Source organism: Grus americana, chromosome 24, assembly GCF_028858705.1.
Source record: "Grus americana isolate bGruAme1 chromosome 24, bGruAme1.mat, whole genome shotgun sequence".
Classification (NCBI taxonomy): domain Eukaryota; kingdom Metazoa; phylum Chordata; class Aves; order Gruiformes; family Gruidae; genus Grus; species Grus americana.
In genome coordinates this window covers 5,025,155-5,044,843 of record NC_072875.1, presented here as the reverse complement: position 1 = coordinate 5,044,843, position 19,689 = coordinate 5,025,155, and the positions used below count along the sequence as shown (strand labels likewise).

At 46.1% G+C, this 19,689-nt stretch overlaps 1 protein-coding gene and 1 long non-coding RNA gene across 9 annotated transcripts in view; both read left to right on the top strand.

Annotated features, from left to right (window-relative positions):
• APLP2 (amyloid beta precursor like protein 2) overlaps positions 1 to 11,133 on the top strand; it is a 48,033-nt gene extending 36,900 nt beyond the window's left edge. For 2 of the 8 annotated variants that reach the window (XM_054803196.1, XM_054803192.1), the window contains 8 exons: positions 208 to 336; positions 2,736 to 2,835; positions 3,411 to 3,581; positions 4,211 to 4,246; positions 7,147 to 7,229; positions 8,053 to 8,127; positions 8,591 to 8,746; positions 9,540 to 11,133. In XM_054803196.1, the coding sequence (XP_054659171.1) occupies positions 208 to 336; positions 2,736 to 2,835; positions 3,411 to 3,581; positions 4,211 to 4,246; positions 7,147 to 7,229; positions 8,053 to 8,127; positions 8,591 to 8,746; positions 9,540 to 9,641 (852 nt within the window). In that variant the 3' untranslated portion in view covers positions 9,642 to 11,133. The remainder of the gene's footprint in view (positions 1 to 207; positions 337 to 2,735; positions 2,836 to 3,410; positions 3,582 to 4,210; positions 4,247 to 7,146; positions 7,230 to 8,052; positions 8,128 to 8,590; positions 8,747 to 9,539) is intronic. The other 6 variants (XM_054803197.1, XM_054803193.1, XM_054803199.1 and 3 more) reach the window with 3 other exon arrangements.
• Positions 11,134 to 14,086: 2,953 nt separating this feature from the next.
• Positions 14,087 to 16,944, top strand: LOC129196152 (uncharacterized). The gene is made up of 5 exons (XR_008574081.1): positions 14,087 to 14,294; positions 14,551 to 14,748; positions 15,422 to 15,489; positions 15,975 to 16,064; positions 16,373 to 16,944. It is a non-coding gene; the product is annotated as an uncharacterized LOC129196152 (long non-coding RNA).
• Positions 16,945 to 19,689: the final 2,745 nt, after the last annotated feature.

The following is a 19,689-nucleotide window of genomic DNA, read 5'->3' as shown; positions in this document are numbered from 1 at the left end:
TACCACCTCCGCTTTGTTTAGTGTTCATAAGGCATAGTGTTTTGAGTCAAATGGACTTAATTTAAAAAGAAAATATCTAAGAGGTTAGCACAGGTGATTGATCTGTCCAGTAACAAAAGCAGGCTCACATCTGAAGTGCTGTATTTCATCTGTGAATTTGATTTGAATCAAGTGGATGTGAACTCTTCCTCTCCTCAAATCCTGCAGCCCCACCGCATCCTGCAAGCTCTGAAGCGCTATGTTCGTGCTGAGAACAAGGACCGTCTGCACACCATCCGCCATTACCAGCACGTCCTGGCAGTTGACCCAGAAAAGGCCGCACAGATGAAATCTCAGGTATAAGAATGTTTCTATCAAGGGAGGCATTGTTACCCAGTCCTTGCTGTCGAGGCCATGCATCAAGTCCTCGCGCTAATTTGCTGGGTACTATAGCAACTTCTCATACTTGCGCAGAGATCTCCCGTTCTGTCTGCATATTGCCCGTCACCAGGTATGCTGTCTGTACGGTTTTCCTTGGTACTCGATTCAGTGTTAAAAATTGGAACTCTGTTTTAGCCATGAATTATTGCTGGTCACAATGAAGAGTCTAGGGGTTCAGAATTAGTTTGGTATCATTTTTGTGTTTCCTTTTGTCAAACACCTGTGAAATTATTTGCTGGGGACTTGGTCGTCCTTGAACAGACTTCCTCGCTTCTTGCAAGACCTCATGTCTGTGTGTTCTTTTCGTTAGGCTTGTTCTTCACACCACCTGTGTTTTGAGTTCCTGGGGATTCTCTTGTGCCTCTGCAGAGTTACTGCCTTGTTTCCATGCATAACCCTTGCCAAGCACTTAATCACCATTGTTAGCTGTATAAGAAAGTCCGTTTTGATGAGTTTATTTTCTGCTGTTGCAATGTATTTTATTCCTGAACAGCCAGAAAGTAATTTTCCTTCTGCCTGGTACTGTCTGTGAATACGCTGCTTCAAGTGGATGTCAGACCTGGCCGTTGATTGCACTTGTAAGAATAGTTGCAGATATTCCTCGAATCTTTTGAATTATGTCTTGATACTTGGTTTTACAACCCGCTTTTAAAATGGTGAAAGATGTCCTGAAAGGCCTAAAATTCAAATTAAGAACAGCCTGTTAACACTGAAAGCTCTGTTCATAAGGGTATGCCCTTTCACAAGAGAAGCAGAGAGAACTGACTGTCCAGTCAGGGCTGTAGGAAGGTAATCTGTTTTACCAGTCCCAGGTTGTGGCTGGTCTGCTGCTTTGAAATATCTTTGAATTCTGTAATGCATTAAAGATATGCAAGAGCAGAAAAGAATGGAGAGCTGTGAGGAGACAGTGTGATGGAACGCATCCAGTGCTGCCAAAGGGAAAGAAGTAGGCACTGGGGAAAAAATGCTTTATTACTTCGCTGTATAACCAGTAGATGGAAATATCAGGGTTTTAGAGTGAGACAGGGACTGGAGTCTGTTACCAACGCATCTGGTGAGGTGTAGAGTAGTGTTGCGGTGATTTTCTAGAAGCGAACCTCATGCTTGGAGGTGCCTGGTCCCATGGGCTTCCTGTTGTTTCTGGGTGCTAGCAGCGTACCTTCAACTCTCGTCTCTCAGGTTGTCTGCCACCGATTCTATGATTCTTGCAAAGCTGCACATCCTCAGAAAGAGTAGTAGCAGTTGTGGTATTTACAAGCTGATGTTTGGCTTGCGATGCGGAATATGCGGTAGCATTTTCAGAGACAGCTTAGCGTATCAAGCACAGTCCACCCTGACCCTTTGTTCTGATGCTGCCAAAGCCCAAGAGGGAGTGTGTGAACTGTATTCTTAAGCTAAAACCTAAACAGTCCTTAATTCATTCTGAAGGCTGCAGCGTCAACAAATCGACATGCGAGGGATGTGGGTGGTACAGTTCAATTTCCATTCGCTTTACTTTTCAGATGCACTTTAAGCTCCTCAATCGATCCCCTTGATTGACAAGCTGCCACATGTAAAATTAAATTGCTTTCATCCTTGCTCTTAAAGGTCAGGTACACGTCAGACTGTAAAACAGGTCCATTCAACTCCTTAGCTTTTTCCAACATTTGGCCGTCCATACAAATGTTTTTCTTGGTCTGCATGATCCCTGATTATGCAGCACCCTCTTCAGGTCAGGCTTGACTTCACCAGTGAATTTAATATGCTAGGCGAGAGCGATATGAGGTTGCGTAGACTTTGTATTTGTTTCTCAAACCAAGGGAGAATGCTGTTGCCAGTGAGTGGGTGTAAGACAAATGTCATGCCACCGTTGTTCTGAAAGGCACCTTTGTTCTGAAACCAGAGTTGATAAATAATGTTGCCCGCTCCCTTTGCATGTATCTTTTCTAGTAGTCAGGAATTGATAATCCGTTTAATAAAGCACTTGCTTGTAGCTGCTGCAGGAAATGAATTATGACCGTATCTGGCATATGGGAAATTCCAGCTTCAGTGTTTCCAGCAGAGAGCTGGTTACAGCAAGTGTCAGCTGAATCCTCTCTCTCGCCCCCAACCTTTCGCAAAATACTGAGAGTGCCGTGTACAAACGGCCAGTTCCAGTGAAGCATAATGTGTTAGTGTTGGTCAGAGAATTGGACTAAATGGACCCGTGTCCCATTCTATTGTCTGTCGTGGCAGATCCACCAGCAGTAGATATTTTCTTAAACAAGTGACGTACCAGTACCAATCAAGTGACTGACAGTCTTTGCCTACTCCAACACACTCTTGTACGTTTGCAGGTGATGACACATCTCCATGTGATTGAGGAGCGGATGAATCAAAGCTTGTCTCTGCTCTACAAGGTGCCATATGTGGCTGAAGAAATCCAGGATGAGATTGGTGAGTGTCTCTGTGTGCCAGCTCCCATGCCGCGGTGTTAGACCTTTGATATCAAGCCTTTATATCAAGCGAAGTGGGCTCCGGAAGGACTGCTAGCTCCTTTGAGGCAATGCCATCAACAACAAGCACTTGGGCTCAGGCTTAGGTGCTGCAGGGCAGATATTCTCCAGGTTTTCCACCACAGCCAGTCAGAATAGCTTGTTCCCAAGAACTTTCACAGTCCATTTAAAAAAAAACAGTCAACAACATGCAGAATAGCAAAGCTGCCTCTCAAAGGGAAATGAAAAAGATCTGTAAAAATCAGCAGATGCTTTCCCGCTTCAGAGGAATTTAATCCCATCTTTCCAAAACCTCTTGCCACATCAACCCCTTGGCCGTTATTTGTATGTATTTCTAGCCAACGCCTTCACTGAGAATTCCAGATGAGACTTCAGAGCGTGCAAGATAAGATAACCTGGCAGCACCGAACAGTGTTCCCCTGCAGCCCTGCCTCAGCTAGGTTCAAACCATCTGCCCCTTTCTGTTCCTGCCAGGCTTCATGCGGTTTGTGTAATACTTCCTCCTCTTCCTTTCAGATGAGCTGCTTCAGGAGCAACGTGCAGACATGGATCAGTTCACATCCTCCATTTCTGAATCCCAGGTGGAAGTCAGAGTGAGCTCCGAGGAGAGCGAAGAAATTCCCCTGGAGGGCAAACCTTTCCGTCCGTTCCAGGTGAAAACCTTCCCAGCCTTGCCTGAAAGCGAAGGTATGTGGAACTGAAAATTGGGTTCACTGGCTTTACAGAACGCAGGCGCATTTTCTTAGCTGGTAGGCTCAGCTCGGTGGCACAGAAAGCTCCATCCCTTTGGGTCATTTAAGAGTGAACAATTGCCCCAGCACTACCCCTCAGACTCTGCACAGTGGAAAGAGGAGGTGCTGCTAGTAATTTGCACTGAGCCGCCGTCTTGATTTTCTGATTCTTCCCTTTGCAAAATTGTTTTATCTCTTTCCATTCTGAAGGCAGTGTTAGGTTTTTACTGTGTGGCTTGACTCTGGAATTAATTTTCAGTCTTTAACCAAAATGCTCTCATGTAATGTTAAGTCTTTGTGCCGTGACCTGCTGAAGGCTTGCAGGAATTCTTTTCCTTTTTTTGTTTTTGGTTGTTTTTTTTTTTTTAAATATATATCTGTTTTTATTTTTTGTAACATTGGGTGTTGACAGCTGGCATGTGCATATTTATTTTTAAAATGCTCGAACAGAGTCCTGAGCTTAAAGAAAGCTGTAGACTAAGAGCTTTTCCCAGGTCTGAGTCAGAAATCATGCGCAAACCTTTTTTCCTTTCTCTCTTAATCTCCTTTCTCTGCTATTTTTGTTTTTGTTTTCCCTCCTGCTAGATCCTCAGCCGGATTTGTACCATCCAATGAAAAAAGGTTGGTTCTAAGCTGCTCCCTCACAGTGCTTTCGATCACTCTCCTACCTTCTCAGTGTGTTTGATAGCTTCATTTTAGTTTCATGCTCACCTTTACTTTCATTTCCCTGCTCTCATTTAGATCAGTAACTTTTGATTTTGCTTGTTTAGGCCTAGTGTTAAAGAAATGAGCTAGTCTGAGCATCTAATTGATCGTGTACGTTCCTCTCTGATGGGCTCACAAGGTGTTTCAGAGCGCATGGAGTAGCTGCTTTGCTCTCAAGAAACGTGGGCCTCACAGTCTGCCTGCAACCATGCAGTACTTTGCATCTCTTCCTGTGCACTCGTGTTCGACACTTCACAAAATAGGCCTTGCAGTGCTGATGGTAGATAGTCTGGAGGCTCTTCTGCCTGCTGTGGAATCAGTCCTTACCACCCAACGACAGTGCTGAACTAGGAAAGAGTGCCCTGACAGACATAGGCTGTATTTCCCAGCTAAATGTCCTCACAGATATTATAGAGTGCAGCTGATCTGGGACAGGTAAATTGGGAGATTCCTTCCTTGTGTTTATGGTCTCCTTGGCATCCCCTTTTCACATGTAGCATCTCTCTGTACTAGCAAAGTCCTGTGTGATTATTCACTCCTCCTTTAGCTCTCATGATTAATTCTGTAGTAGCTCGGTGCCTGGCTAAAAAGGGGCTGCCTGGGCTTTAAGAGCAACATAGAAATATTGGCATTAAATTAACTCCATTCTTAGCAATACAGTCTTGAGTAAAGATCAGGCCTGTCTGATCTGCTACCACAGATCTAGTTTCTGAAGTAGAAGTGGAAGGCTAATTCTTAAAATGCTCTTGCAGAGCAGTGGCACATGTGCTACGTGAGGGGAGTAAACCCAGCATTTTTATCTGCCTTTGATTCCAAATATGTTGTGCGGAATCTCAAAGGAGACCGAAGGGTTTTGCTAACATCCATTCAATGCGAACATAAACATTTTTTGTAATGTGGCAAAGGCCAGATAGCTTGAAACTCTTCTCATTATTGGTGTTTTGCTACAAATGTAAATCACCTTCATCCCTCTTATGGAACGGTGTACAGCTAATTCAGTGTACTTGGCCGCTCTGGAAAGAATTGGGACAGCCTTTAGTTTGGTTTGGATTTTTGTGGGGTTTTTTTGATGACTCCTGTCTCGACTTATAGGTGATAAGTATAGGCCAGTTGTCTTCCCATGTAGGTAAAGGAAAGAGTTGGGGACAAAGATGATATCCTGCCCTTGCCCCTTCTCTCCTTTCCCTTTTCATTGAATTTCATGACGACTGCTAGGGAATTTGGGAGTGTTTATATGTGTAGGGGTTGTTTTTTGCCCTGGGAAGTATAGACTCTAAACTGTGCCTTTGAGCTACGTACAACTGGTACAGCACTCTGTGACTAACAGCAAAGCTCAGTGCAGCGGCTGAACTCCCAGCCCTGGAGACGATGCTGCGTTGGCTCCTGAGAATTGAATAAAGCGGCCATAGGCCAAAAGCTGACACAGGAGTTCTCTTAAAAACTATTTGTGGCTAGTCTCTCCAGAAAATCCCAATCATTGACTTTCACAATAACATGACCTGCTTCGACAGCCATGAGAAGTCAGACTGGCAGTCTTGGCCGTGCTTGGAATCTGATTACTGTCTCCAAAGAACCGTACAGAAAAAGGAGATGCACTAAACCCCGAGATGCTTCTTTTGGGAGGAGTTGGAGTGAATCGTTAGTTTCCTTGGCATTTTCAGGCAGTAAAAGCTTGTCACTGTGAAGACTTGCCTTGGAGCCAAGTAGCCTTTCCTTGCATCTCATCAAAGAACATGCTGCCAATTTCAGCAGCAGTTGACATAATGTCTTAGGCAACCTGCAAGCTCAGCAGCTTGTGGAAAGGTGTATGCAATCATTGGCAAAGTGTTAAGTGCTGTAGTAATATTTCCCCTGCCTCGTGCTCCTCATTGGAGAGGCCCTGCTTGTAGGTTTGAGACTTTGCTGTCCCCCTGCTTTTGCATTCGGGAGGCATGGGTGTTGTGAAGGATGTTAGGTTGTCCCTAGGGATCGTGGAAAACTGGCATTCTCCTGACTTGCTATTGGTATGTTAGGTCTGGGTGTCTTCTGTTATTGATCTGATCTATTTATAAACACTTCGGATCAAAACAGTTTATGCAGAAACAGTTTATGCAGAGCAGCCGCTTTGTGTTAATTGGTACTCTTCTCTTGAGCCTGTGCTAGTTTTGGCCTAGAAACGGGTGAGTGATGTTCCGGTACAAAGGCTGGTGTGTAGTTCTTTGCTCCTCCATTGCCCTGGGATTTATTGTTTCTGGGCCCGTGCCAGACGGGACAGCAGCTCATGACAGAGCTGTGCTGGGTGACCTTGAAATTCTCATTCCCGAGGCACTTGCTGATGCGCTTGATTTCAAAAGAATGGGTGATGCTGACCGTGAGGTTGAAAGCTTCCCTGCGCACTGGCTCTCGGCAGAGAGGAGCTGCCTGCTTCCATCATGGGGGTCACAGCGAGGTGGTGGCGGCCCGGGGTGACATATGCAGAAAGGAACTTGCGCGCTCACAATTTGTGTTATGTGTTGCCTCGGACCTTCTAACAGCAGCACTTAACAAACGGTATGGTGTTGCTGGATTTACACTTCAGCCTGTTTTTGGTGAGTCTTGTCTGCTCATTGCCACCTCATTTCCCCTCATTAACAGCCCCCCCCCGCCAATCACTTGTCACTGTAGCGTAGCTTATGAGCTCCCCTTCTGACACAACAGCATGAAGACAGATTAATAATCAGCGGTCCATGCGGTTAAACACGCGAGCCATGGCAGCTCTACAGAACAGAGAGTAGATAACCCTTCTTCGAGGTCTCTGCAGGCTGACTAATGGTCCCTGCCTTGCTCTTTTGGTGCAGGTTCTGGCATGACTGAGTTGGATGGGCTGATTGGCGCCGAAGAAAAAGTGATTAACAGCAAGAACAAAGTGGATGAAAATGTGGTGAGCCCTCCACCTTTATTTTGTAAAGCAAAGCCTGCCATGGACACTAATTAATAGCAGTGGCTTATTTCCATGTCTCCTTCCTGCTTACAGAATGTCAGTGTATTCATTATCCATATGGTGTGGGGGAGTCAGTTTTCTGACTATTGTAGGCTCTTAATACTGATTAGCATCAGAAGGGTGGGAGGGTGAGGGAAGGAGAAAGATCTAGATCTTTGGCAGCCTGAGCTGGAGAAGCATCTGATTTAGTAACTGCTTTCCCAAGCAGAGACCCTTTGATAGGCCTTTATTTCAGCTAGGTAGCTTGCTGTCTGAACACACTGAATGCTGGTGTGTTCCGTCCATCTTCTCGCCTATTTTTCATGGCAGGAAAGGCCTTACCGCCTTCTGAAGGTGAGCGGCCCAGTAGCTACTGGCTCTATCTACAGGGTAAAGAATCCACTAGGTCAGAGTGGCAGCCGACTTGCCTCAGTTCCCTGCGTTTAAAATAAAAAAAGTCGCCTTCTGAAAGTTTCCTTTCAAAATTGTTTTAAAGCCGCAGGTTAGATCTGGCACGACAGACGTGCTGTGTCCAAGGCAAGTGCCTTGTTCTTAAATTGGTTATGTAGTTTGAGGTAGTCTGGATGTCCAAATGGTTGCAGAGCTCTCTCAGGTGGCTTTAAAAGATGGAGAACATCCCACACTGTTGAGAGCAGGGGAAAGGTGGTAGGTGGTTCTGAGCCTTTGCTAGTATTCATTAAAGGTCTCTTGTCTGCCTTCATATTTCTTCTGCCTCCTGTTTTGCATGGCGCCTTTCATAAAACACTTTTGTGACTGCTTTCAGGTAATTGATGAAACCCTTGATGTGAAGGAAATGATTTTCAACGCAGAGCGTGTCGGTGGGCTGGTGGATGAGCCGGTACGTAGGTGGCTACCGAGTCTAGCTGAGCGATAGGCAAATTCCTAAAGCTGGATTTCAGTTCCGGCGTGTTAGTGAGCGCCTGGGGTTTGGTGCCTTGACACTGCTCTGGGAGGTCGCGCAGAGTATAATGCAGTACAGCGTCGTTGTGTAAAGATGTAAACACTAAACCCACATAGATGCTACCCTGACTTTTTAGTTAAAAAAGTGTTTTGTGGGGTAGGAAAGTGGTGTGGGTCGGTGCCTGACCAGAGTGCCTAAGTGGGGGAACAATTGTGTGTTCATTATCCTTCTGGTGAGATAATATGAGGTGAAATATTTACGCTCTCTAGTGTAATCAGTCATGTCTTGACACCACAGATAGTTGAAGACCTTACTGGTGACTGCCTTTTAGGTTTGCATTTAGCAGTGCATCTCCCCCATGGCTCTTCCTCTACCCGCTCCGTTGTTTTCTTCCCTCCAGGATAATGACAACTCCCTTCGCGATGACTTCAGTTTCAGCAGCAGCGCCCTTATTGGTCTGTTGGTGATTGCTGTTGCCATAGCTACTGTTATAGTCATCAGCTTGGTGATGCTGAGGAAGAGGCAGTATGGGACCATCAGCCATGGAATCGTGGAGGTGAGAAACAACTCCTGCTCCATAACCGAGGATGAAAATAGCGTTGAATCACATGTTGTGTGTAGGGGGCGAAGATGGCAGTCGCTGCCAAGCCATCAACACTCTGCTCCTAGCTCAATGGGACTTAACTCTGTAGATGCTGACATCTTTGTGGCTTGCTTATTAGCATGCAGGCATCGGTCACGGGCAGGCCATGCTGGGACCTGTCACTTCACAGTTGCACAGTATTCGCTTATCACAAGGAATTCAATTAGGCTTCCCTGTCTGGCTCAGGATAGGATTTAGCAGCAAATGAGCTTTGCAGGAGATATCTTTAGCAGGGGAGTCAGTCAGTCAATCTAGAGCAATTTGTCCTCCCAACTAATGTAACGACTATTAAGACAGTGCGATCAGCTGAACGCTGAGAAGCCCTTCCTCCGTCTTCCTTCTCCTCCCAGCATGCATGTTTCTAATGACAACTTAATGGAGTCTGGAGGAAGCTGCTTTTTCCCTTCGCCCAACCGGTATGTGAAATTGTAACAACCTCTTTAATGAGAGAAGCGGATCCCAAATTTGTAATGCTAGAGAACTTACTATAGATTTGTGGAGACCATCCCCAAAGAGACAAGGGCAGGCAGGAGGCATTAGCACCCGAATGAGGAACTCTGTTAAGTGAAGTATTTTCTGTGGCTCGCCTTTTTTTTTTTTTTTCTTTGCTGTTTACTGCTTGCCACGGTCTTTATCCAGCGTTTGTCTGTTGGTTCTTGTCCTGCAAGTGCCTCCTTTGATCAGTAACCATCCGGTCTTTCTAAAGGTTGACCCGATGCTTACCCCGGAAGAGCGGCATCTGAGCAAGATGCAGAACCATGGCTACGAGAACCCCACTTACAAATACCTGGAGCAGATGCAGATATAAAAGAGATGAAGATACAACAGCCCTGACCGGGAAAGAAGCAGGGCGGAGGGCCAAAGGGGTCCAGCGTTTTGGATCAACTACTGACCAACAGTTGCTTCGAGAGGACTTCATCTTACATTCAGAACTCCTGGATCATTAAGACTATAATTACTACTGTAGAGTTGCAATTTCCATTCTTTTAAATGGGTGAAGAAATGATAATATAACAATATGATATATAAATCTCCTTAAATGGGAAAAATGGATCTATTGCAGATATTTGACTGAGATGTAGTTTTCTTTTTTTTTAATAATCTGAAAAATACCAGTTCCGTTGTACTGTTGTCTGATACAAGCTCTATATATATAAAATGGGAAATGTTGATTTTTATTTCTGATAGACCACCTGTATATTGAGGGTCATTTGTACCAGCCCGCCTTGTAAAAAGGAGACAGTTGTGGCTCTTCAGTCATTTTGGCTTTTATATATAAAGCAGTATTCTTTTTTCCTTTTTTTTATTTTTTTTTTTAAAGTGAATTTCACTGGGAGTTGCAAAGAGATTAATTTAGAGATAGGAACTATGACAGCGTAAGCAAGGAAGCAATTGGGAATGGTAACTAACAGAAATCCTTATAATGAGAAAAAAAGAAAAAGAAAAAAAAAAAGAAAAAAAACCCCATCCTCATATGCCAGTGGTGTGCACCCTGCTGCTTAGCAGTTTGGGCTCTAGGAATCAAGACTCCCTGGAGGCAAGGAGTTAAAAGGCTTCTAGCATCTCTGTTTATAGTTATTCTAGTGGAATGTTAGAACATGGTTTGTGCATACTGGGGTCTGCACATTCCCCTTCCAGATTCAGTTCTGCTCTAGAGTTGGAAGTTCCCGGTATTGGATTTGAATCCTCCGTTCTGAACCAGTTTCCTTCAGTACTCACCTGGCATTAACAGCCCCCCCTCTTGCTACTACTTTCTAATTTTCCCCAGCTCTCCTGCCTCACCGACGTGGTAAGTAGTTAAGAGACGCAGGTTTTCGAGCCTTTGCATCTCTTTCGGTGATGTTGGGCCATAGACACGGCTTTGGGTCTTTGCCCAGAAATGACAAATCACTGCAATAAATCAGTACCTTGGGAGCTGAATTACGTGGAGTTGGCTGCAACTGGGGTTAAACCAGCAGTTCGCTTAACTGGGGTTAAGAGAGGGGTAAGTTGGGAAAGGGATACTGCCTGCTTTAGGGGAAATTGGATGCACAGGCCCCAAGAAGAACAAAAGGGGTATTGTTCCACTCACCACCATGTCTTTGTAATGCTTGTATAGTTGGTGTTAATGCTCACGGCTTTTTTAAATCTGGAGGTTCTGGTAACCTGTGGTGTATTTTTTCTATTTTTCCTGTGACTTTATTTTTTCTTCCCCCTTCCGTGTCTCTTCCCACTATGCACAGATTTACCTGCAAACTCCTTAGTGTGGTCTGTGGGGAATGTACAAAGTTTAAACACATCAATAAACACTTTAACTTCCAGATCGTTTCTTCTCTTTATTCATGGGCTCGCTTAAGTTTCTCTCTCCTCCCGCCGAGACCTTTCCCCGTCTTTTTGTCCACCTTCAGCGAGAAGGAACGTGCTGGTATTAGGAATGTATAGGCGTGCCCAGAGTCTTGTGGTGCTTCCAGATCCCTCTGACCTTCGCGGAGAGAAGGAGATGCAATGCTAAACCAACGCTGGGACTCCCGAATAACATCCTGCAGCCGGTAGACGCCGGAGCGCAGGTCAGTTAGAGCTGTGGCTGCTGTTTGTCATCTGGAATGGTTCTGCGGCAGTAAAAAATGCCGGAACCGCTCCCCGGATGAAGGTGGCCGCTGGCACAGCTTGCTAGGGAGCCATAGGAACGGATCCAGGCAGTGGGAAGGCAGATTTGGGTAGCACGGTGATTGTGCTGGCTTCGCGCTCGGAGCCTGTATTGCTCACGAGCCTTAGAAATAGGGTTGGACAGAAGAAGAGGGGCTGCAGGAAATCTTTAAATTCAAAGATAAAAGGGCATTGAAAAAGCCAGGCCTCGACCAGTGTGGTTTCCTCGACAGTTCCTGTTGTGGGTGGCCAGATCTGAAATATTTTGAGGATGTACAGAGCCTGGGGCAGTAATTGGCTAACTACGGTTAGCATTCACTGTATCCCTTCTAGTGTTTTTGTTTTACTAAGGGAAGTAACATGACTGTTTGGTTTAACTTTCTCTTCCAGAACACCTAAAACTAACAGCTTGTAAAGCTCACAGCTGTCTCTGCTCCCTTATGTCATTCTTCTTCTATTTTCCTTCTTTGAAGTGCGACCTCAAACGCAAATTCCTCCTCTCTCACGTCTCGGTGAAATGACCGAAGAGGCGTTGCCATTTAGAGGGCCAGGAGACAGAATTAATCTTCCTTCGCGTTGATCTCAGCGGTTCCCAAGGGGTCTGAACGAAGAGAGGGAGAGGAGGTAGGAAGAAACATGAAAGCTTAGCAGTTTTGAATAGGAAACAATTGTGTATCCTGTTTCTCCTTAAACGTGGGCTCCTTGGTTCCACTGGAACTTCCATCTCCTGGCTAAATTATTCAGGCTCTGCAGGAAAGAACAGATGCCGTCCTAGAAAATGCCGTCTGTTGGCTTGTCACAGCTACTTGGGAAAGAGTTTTGATTTTTAAACTGTAAATTTCATTTAAATGATGCCGGAGCAAATCTTCAGTCCAAAGCTGTTTCTCGAACTGCCCCCTCAGGTAGGGTGACCTGAAAAAGAAACAAATTACGGAGGCTGTGGGTTGAATTTCAGAATTTAATTTGGGTATTAGATTTTTTTTTTTCCCTTCGATAAATTCTATTAGTCCTGCAAAATAAATACATCAGGCTGGAATCAAAGTCTGTTAGTTAGATGCTTTGGTGCAGGCTGCCAAGTGCTCAGAATCGATTCTTTATGATGGATTTTGACCTCAGTGTCTAAAAAGTAATGTTTAAAAGCATTCACCTGAAGATTTGCTAGGACGTGTCCCAGCTGTTACTGGTATCAGCTGTGCAAATGAAGGGCCGATATCCTACAAGGAGCAGTGTAGGTCTCAGTTAAGGAAAAAGGGTGTTGGAGAGAGGGGTTACCGCTGGGAACGCTGAGCAAAGGGTTGGTTTGTCTCCTCCTGTATTGTAAAGCTGTTTGTTAACGTTGCTTCTCCGAGTGGGGTAACGTATGTTGAAACCGTTCTGTGCACGGTGCTAGGTGGATGTAGCGTGGGCGGATTTATTTTTACCAGCCTCGCTTGTCAGTCTACAGATCTCTGGGTCGGGTGTCCTATGTCCTTTGTGCAGCTCTAGTACGGTGCTCAAAGTCGGTGTCATCACACGGGAATTTCTTTGCGTGGGTCTCCTGAGCAGTTGCCGCTCGGTATTTGGCATCGGTACTTTGCTCGTGGCTGTATGGCACAGCAGAGGCTCTTAGATGTGCACAGCAAGGGTCAAAGAGTGATCAGCCGGGAGAAAGCCTGTTTTTATGGGAGGTAGTAACAGGTAACAACAGGTAACCGGCAAGTAGAGTAACAAAGTGAGGTAGGGAAAGCGAGGGCAAGTGGAGCTCAATGCTGATGTCAGGAAAGCATGAAAATATCTCAGCCGAGCCTTTGAAAAACGGTAGGCTGCTGGAAATGAGCACTGATCTCCGCGCTGTACGCAGGACGGCAAACGGAGTCGGTATAATAATCTTGTCAGTGCTGACCCGACGTCCCACCTGCCAGGCACCGCTGCTGCCGGCTCCGTGTCGTGCTGGCTCTGTGGCAGTTTCTCAGCCCCTGTAAAAAGCTGTTTGTGGTCTCGGTGGGACCATGTGCAAATCACCTGGCCGCCATCCTTAGCAACAGCACGGGCTGAAAGCTTTGGGGAGCTGTAAGGCAGCAGGCTTAGAAGCTGTTTCTCCAGTGCAGGAACCCTTCACCCGTGCCGTTCCTTACTGGGCAATGCTGGGACGCCTCTCCCCAAATTCACCCTTTGATCCCAGTGGGCACCAGTAGCTTCGCTGCTGAGTGCAGCACGTAGCAGAGACAAGGCATTAACGCCTCATGTATATGTGATTCTGCAGGAACGAGCCTGTTAGACAGCAAAACTTTTTTTTTTTTTTTTTTTTTTTTTTTAACCAGTGACCCTTGGGGAGCCTGTGCTTTGTTGCAGGAGCGCTTAACCTCCAGCCTGTAGGCTCACCGTGTGGTCTGCTAGGACGGTTTAACGTAGACTGTTTTATTTCAAGCAGCTCTCCTTTCCTGAGAGCAATTTGAGAACAGGCTGGTTGTTAAATCCGCCTCTGGGTGGCATTGGGAGGTTCTCCGAGCAGCTGCCATGCCCGTTGCCAGCAGTGCACCGAACAGAAACGTGGCGCTGGGGAGCGTTGGGCTGAAGGTGACGGGAAAGGCTGGGGCTGTGGGCGCTTAGCCAATTTTCTGTTTGCCATGCCTTGGACTCCCCCGGGTGGTCCCTCTGATCTCTAGAAAAGAAGAGAGCAGAAGGGGCAGGGGTAGCCAGTTTTACCTGTGAATTTTCCTCCTAGCATCCTCTAAGTCCCTGCAGTCTCCATGGCAACATGAGCTGGTCCAAATCCTTCCTCTGAGCCTGGGCTGGAGGCTGCTCTGGAGGCAGAAACCTCTGGAAGGCTGGCTGCCTGGGACTGGGAGCTTCTCAGGTGGGACCGGGAGTCACCCTGAGCCCTTCCTCCTCCTCACCTGCCCCCTGCAAATGTTACGTGGCGGGGAGCACGTCCCTTCTCCAGCTGGAGATGGCATGGATGTGCAAACAGCCCCACGGACCGTCTCTGAGTCCGTGCCCACATAACTTCAGCTTTTCCCCGCCTGACTGCGTAGCAATAAGCTTTGTCAGAGTTTGCTCTTTGCTTTGAAACTTCTGCTCACGCCAGCTGTGTGCGTTGCTTTTCCTTCCAGGTATCTGTGCTTGGAGAGAGGAGGAGGATGCAATTTCCCCCCGTGCTGCGGAGGCGGCCTCTGATGCGAAGCCTGGTGACTTCCGAGACAGCAGCGTGCCATCGGTTTTACCAGGAGCTGCGGGGTTTTTTTTCCATCCGAGGAAGTGGAAGACATGTTTCCTGCATGAAAGGAAGCTGTTTGTCATGAGGATGAAAGGTACTTTACTTAGCCTATAAGCCACGGCAACTCCAGCGATCTGCGTACGGCTATAAAGCTGATGAGAGGTGTCTCTGGTGCCGTAGCACTTACTGCTCTAACGTTTAAGAGGCTGAGGGTGCTTTTTTTGTTCTGCTGCTCACGCTGGACAATGTAGATGAGGGCTAAGGAAGATGCAGTCGTGACTGAGTTGGGTTGAACATCCCTTCGGGGTTGTATCACCCTGAGATGAAGGGGTCTGTCTAGCAACGGCAAGCTCAAAATGTAGGAAAACTCTGGTCTGTTGGATGGTGCCAGGGTGGATTTTTTATTTTTTTTTTATTTTTAAATTTTTTTTAAGCTGAAAGCACAGCTGCTTCAGGGAAAATACCTGCAGGGAGAAAGTGGTGTAAAGGCTTTCTGAGCAGAGGGAGAGAGGGATTGATTCCCTCGCCTGCTCCCCAAGGAGCTGCTAGGAAGGGTACCCAGGTCGACAGGCAATTCCGACTTGGTTATCTGGAGCTGGGCTTGGTGCCCCCAGGACAGTGCCTTTGAACACAGAGCAAAGAGAGGCAATCCTAAAAGCAATCTGGTTGAAAAGAGATGTTGGTGGTCTCTCTGTGTCGCTGCGGGGTGTGTTTGGGATGGGGAGGTTGTTTTTCTGCGTATTTACCAAGGCCTCTGGTTTATGCAGCAGAGACTGGCACGAGAACAGAGCGAAGCCGATTCTCTCGGGGCCGGCACCGCATAATCAAATGCAAGGTGAGTGATAATCACTTTCTTCAGCGTGGCGGTTTGGCAGGGAATAATCCTGCAGCTGGTGCGGGCTCATGGAGAAATGTCGGTTGGAAGGGACTTCTGGAGGGCATCTCGCCTGACTCCCGCTGAAATGAAAGGGCCAACTCTGAAGTCAGATCAGGTCGCTGCGTGGCTGAATACAACGCTGCCGCCTTCTGCAGAGCTCCCCTTCCCCTACCCGTGGGTTTAGGGGCACAAAAATCTACCTGAATTATTGTATGAGGTGAATAAAGCCTAAAGGTGAATTTCTACTGCTTCTTAACAGTGGGCCGCAGGAAAATTGCATCCTTTTTTCCTCCACGGGGCAAACGTATTTCTTTGTGCGCAGCTCTTTTTCTGGGGACGCAGTCCTTGCGATGTGAAACCCTACTTCTGTGCGGACGGAAGGGTCCCGAGTGTCACTTTTTAGTATCTGTTCTTTTGATGTGACGGGATAATCTGCTTTACAGGCTTCGAGATTGTGTCTTATCCTGTGAAGACGCAGTTGTGGACACGAGTTTTCAGCAGGCGACGCTCTGCGGAGAACAGCTCATTGCCGCGTGAGTACTTACATGCCGGAAAAGAAGTAAACTGTGGAAATAAAGCGACGGTCTTGGCTGTTCCCTGCTGGGATGCATTTATGGTGGTTTGTGGGGGGTGTTTTCTGGGCTGAATTTTGTTTTTACCACTTGCTGGCAGAACAAGCTTGGAGCCAGACTGGGGCTCGTGCCCCTGTGGCAACGCTTGGACCAAGCTCTTCCAGTTGCTTAATGTAATAATCCCTTTTGTAAAGATGATGTCTGTTTTATGCCTGCCTCTGTGAGGTTTTGGGGTTGTTTTTTCATACTGCTGTCTCCTTGTTTTGAAGGGTGACCTCCAAGAACATCATGGAGGATGTTACTGCACTACGTGATGAGGCATCCTTCGTTTTTCAGGATGATGAGTCAAGAACTACAAGCCACGGATGAGAAAAAACTGAAGAGTCCTTGTATTATATTTTCAGGCCTGGTTGATTTAAAAAAAAGAAAATAGAGAACACTTGAATTTCCTATGACCCCAAATTCTTCGTGGAATTGAATCAGTTCTGGTATCCAGCCATCCAGTCAGGTATTGCACACTCTTTGTTTAGACCGTGCATTTTTTTCCTGTGCTGCTAGTTCATATTTTTATAAGGAACTTAGATATTGGCTTCTGGTGAGATGTTCAAGTGTTTTCTACTTTTATACACTACATAATCAGGCAGGGATGTGGGACTGAATATGAGTCCAGCCAGCAATGTGCTACTTTACTGTGGAGCTGGTCCCCCACTGGTATGTTTGGAATAACTTTATGAAGAAAGACAGAAGCTTCAGCAATCAAGACTTTTTTTTAATTTCCCCCCCCCCCCCCACAAAGGACTTAGAATTTGGCTCACTTTAAAGAAGTGTTAGTATTCTGTGATGTCTGCTAAAGTATGGGGGGGGGCAGTTATGTACTTAGAAGTGGTGCTGCTGAATAAAAAAATACGTGGCCTGGTGTCTGTCTCTTTTTTTTTTTTAAATGTATAAACATGGGGAAGGGAGGGGGCTGCAGTTTTCAGGTTCCAGCCTGATGTTTAATAGCGTAGAACTATCTATCATCTCATGCATTTGGGGGTTGGGCAAGGGGGGAGGGTTAGTAGCAGTAGTAGTATGAGGGGGTGGGGTTGTTTTATTGTTGTGTTGTCTTATTTTTTAATTTTTGTTTTTAACTTCTTTTTTAAATCACTTTCTTTATTTGGTTTTATTGCTGTTATGTTGTGTTTTACTTGAACAGACTTAGAGTAGGTGATTCCTTGCAGAGGTGTGTGCCTTCATCTGCCGTTCTTTACCCGAACCGCACCGAGGTACCCGACCCCAGGCAATCGGTATAAGTCATCTTTCAGTTCGCAGCTTCTCCACTTACACCTGTTGACTCACAGCAACAAGAACAAGCACACAGCACTTAAAGTGAAACACAAAACACTGCACAAAAGCATTCTGTCAAAACAAGAACAGAGGTGGATTTCTTCTCACTCACTCCTTACCCCTGGAGAGCTAGAAACCAGCTTTGCAGTCACGTTTATACTGCCGTTGCACTCTCAGAGACAGTAGACTGCACTTAAACCTGGTCCAAAATATAAACTAGTTTCTACATAATATGAATCAAGTGATAATTAATCCATTAGTTAATTAAGCAAACTGCTACAGACATGGCTCCAGGAACTGAGCTGTAAAGTACGTCTCCAGTCCTTTGGGGTTTTTTTTGCCATTTAAATCTAAAGTTTACCTGTGCTTTGTACAGAACAACATCACCAAGCTTCAACTCTAGCCACATGGTAATTTAGTTTTCCTTCAGTCAATAATTAAAAACAGCAGCTGATCTTTCTTTCTTTCATCCCCTCCAAAACACAAGGTAGATGCACAAATTTAGGCCCACTCCTGAGGTTGCATCTTCCAAAGGCTTCTGTAAGAAAAAGGTTTGATGCAGTATTAATTTAAAGCAGAACTACAGCACAATGACAGCACCGAGCATAAACTTACTTCTCACCCCTACCCAAACACACGACTACCGGCCATGTGCAGAACACTACAAGATGAGTATTGTGAATTTGAAGCTAGGCTAAATCAGTGTCATTGTAAGAAGATTTTTTTTTTTTTTAAGATTAAAACTTTCTGTCTAGGTGACACTGCTGGAGCACAAGCTGTCATTAAGACCCAGACATCTCCTCTTGTCCAGGTAGTGCTTTTGGACTAAGTCAGGAAACAAGTGGGTTTTGGCCCTCGAGTTGCAGATAGTGTCTCTCAGTGAGGAGGAAACGGAGCTGTACCGTGTCCGTCAGATGCCACTAGCCCACAGAGCGGGGAAAAACCCCCAAAACCCAACAAAACAAACATTTTATTTCCACCCTTGCATCTCAGTGACGGCATACTCACCAGGTGATGGAGCAGTTGAAGTGACATGACAGGGAGCAGGGGAAGCACATCACAAGGTCAGGTCAGCAAAAGAGATTTATCATCACAAATACACTGCAAATCAAATAAAAATAAACCCATCAAAGCAGGCACTACAGACATTTTATTTTCCAACAGTATCACCCTCAGTCTAGAGAAATGAGGGGCAATTAAAGTCACCGGGGGAGGACAGCTAGGAGTGAGAGGCAAGCGCTGCTCTTTCATCACCGCAGCACCAGTTATGGAGCTGAGCTAATAAAAGCTATTCCAGTTTTTGATGCTGTATTAATGCCTGCGCCCCAATAATCACCACGCGTGGCTGTTTCTACCCAGCACATGCAATCAAACCCAGTCCTCGAGAAGGAAAGACCTAACACCACCACCAAGCATTTAGAACAACCTTTCTTCACATTCGTACCCAACCTCTCACACCTTGGCACACACGCAATAAGCCAGGAGCCGCAGAGATAAACCTGATTGCAGCTGGGGACTCCGAGGACAACCTCAGGTTTGCTTGGCACAATGAGGACAAGAGGTTTACCAGATTTTAGCAGATGCACGCAAGACGATTTCAGACTTCTTTAAGGAAAACGGTAGGACAGGTAATTACGAACTCATTGGACTCCACTTTTTGCTCTATGGAAATGTTGAAAGCGCTTAGTGCTTAGCACTCACCGCCGCTCTTGGTGCGCGCATCGTGCGCGGTGCTGCTCGTGAGGAGGAGGAGGGTGATGCTCTTGTTGAACTTCAAAATGCCCTACAGACCGAGCGCAGGCTGCGATCCGGCACTATTAGGTGGCCCAAAACCAGTCTTGGCGGTAGACACAGCACGTGAACGTCACCCTGTCCTGTAAGACAAAGAGGTACAATCTGTATTTTATATTTAACCTTAGTAGTAAGCGTTTGAGTGGGGTTTTAAGTATATTTTGAAATACCTCTGCTCTACCCAGAGTTTTTGGCTCACCTGAAGCTACCAACTTGTTTCTATCTTTTACAAAGCTGTTTGAGACTTAAGAATGCCCGACGAACACAACAATTTGCTTTGTGAAACATGGTGGCACACCTGGGGGTTTTTCATTTTAATTCCCCACCACCACCACCCAATACAGTGTCTCCTATCTATTTTCAAAGCAATGCTGGAAAAAAGCTCCCTGCCAGAAATTCATATACCTGTCCACGTGTCAGGCAAGACACGAGTGATCCAAGCAGTACGAGACAGGTTAGATCCCACGGA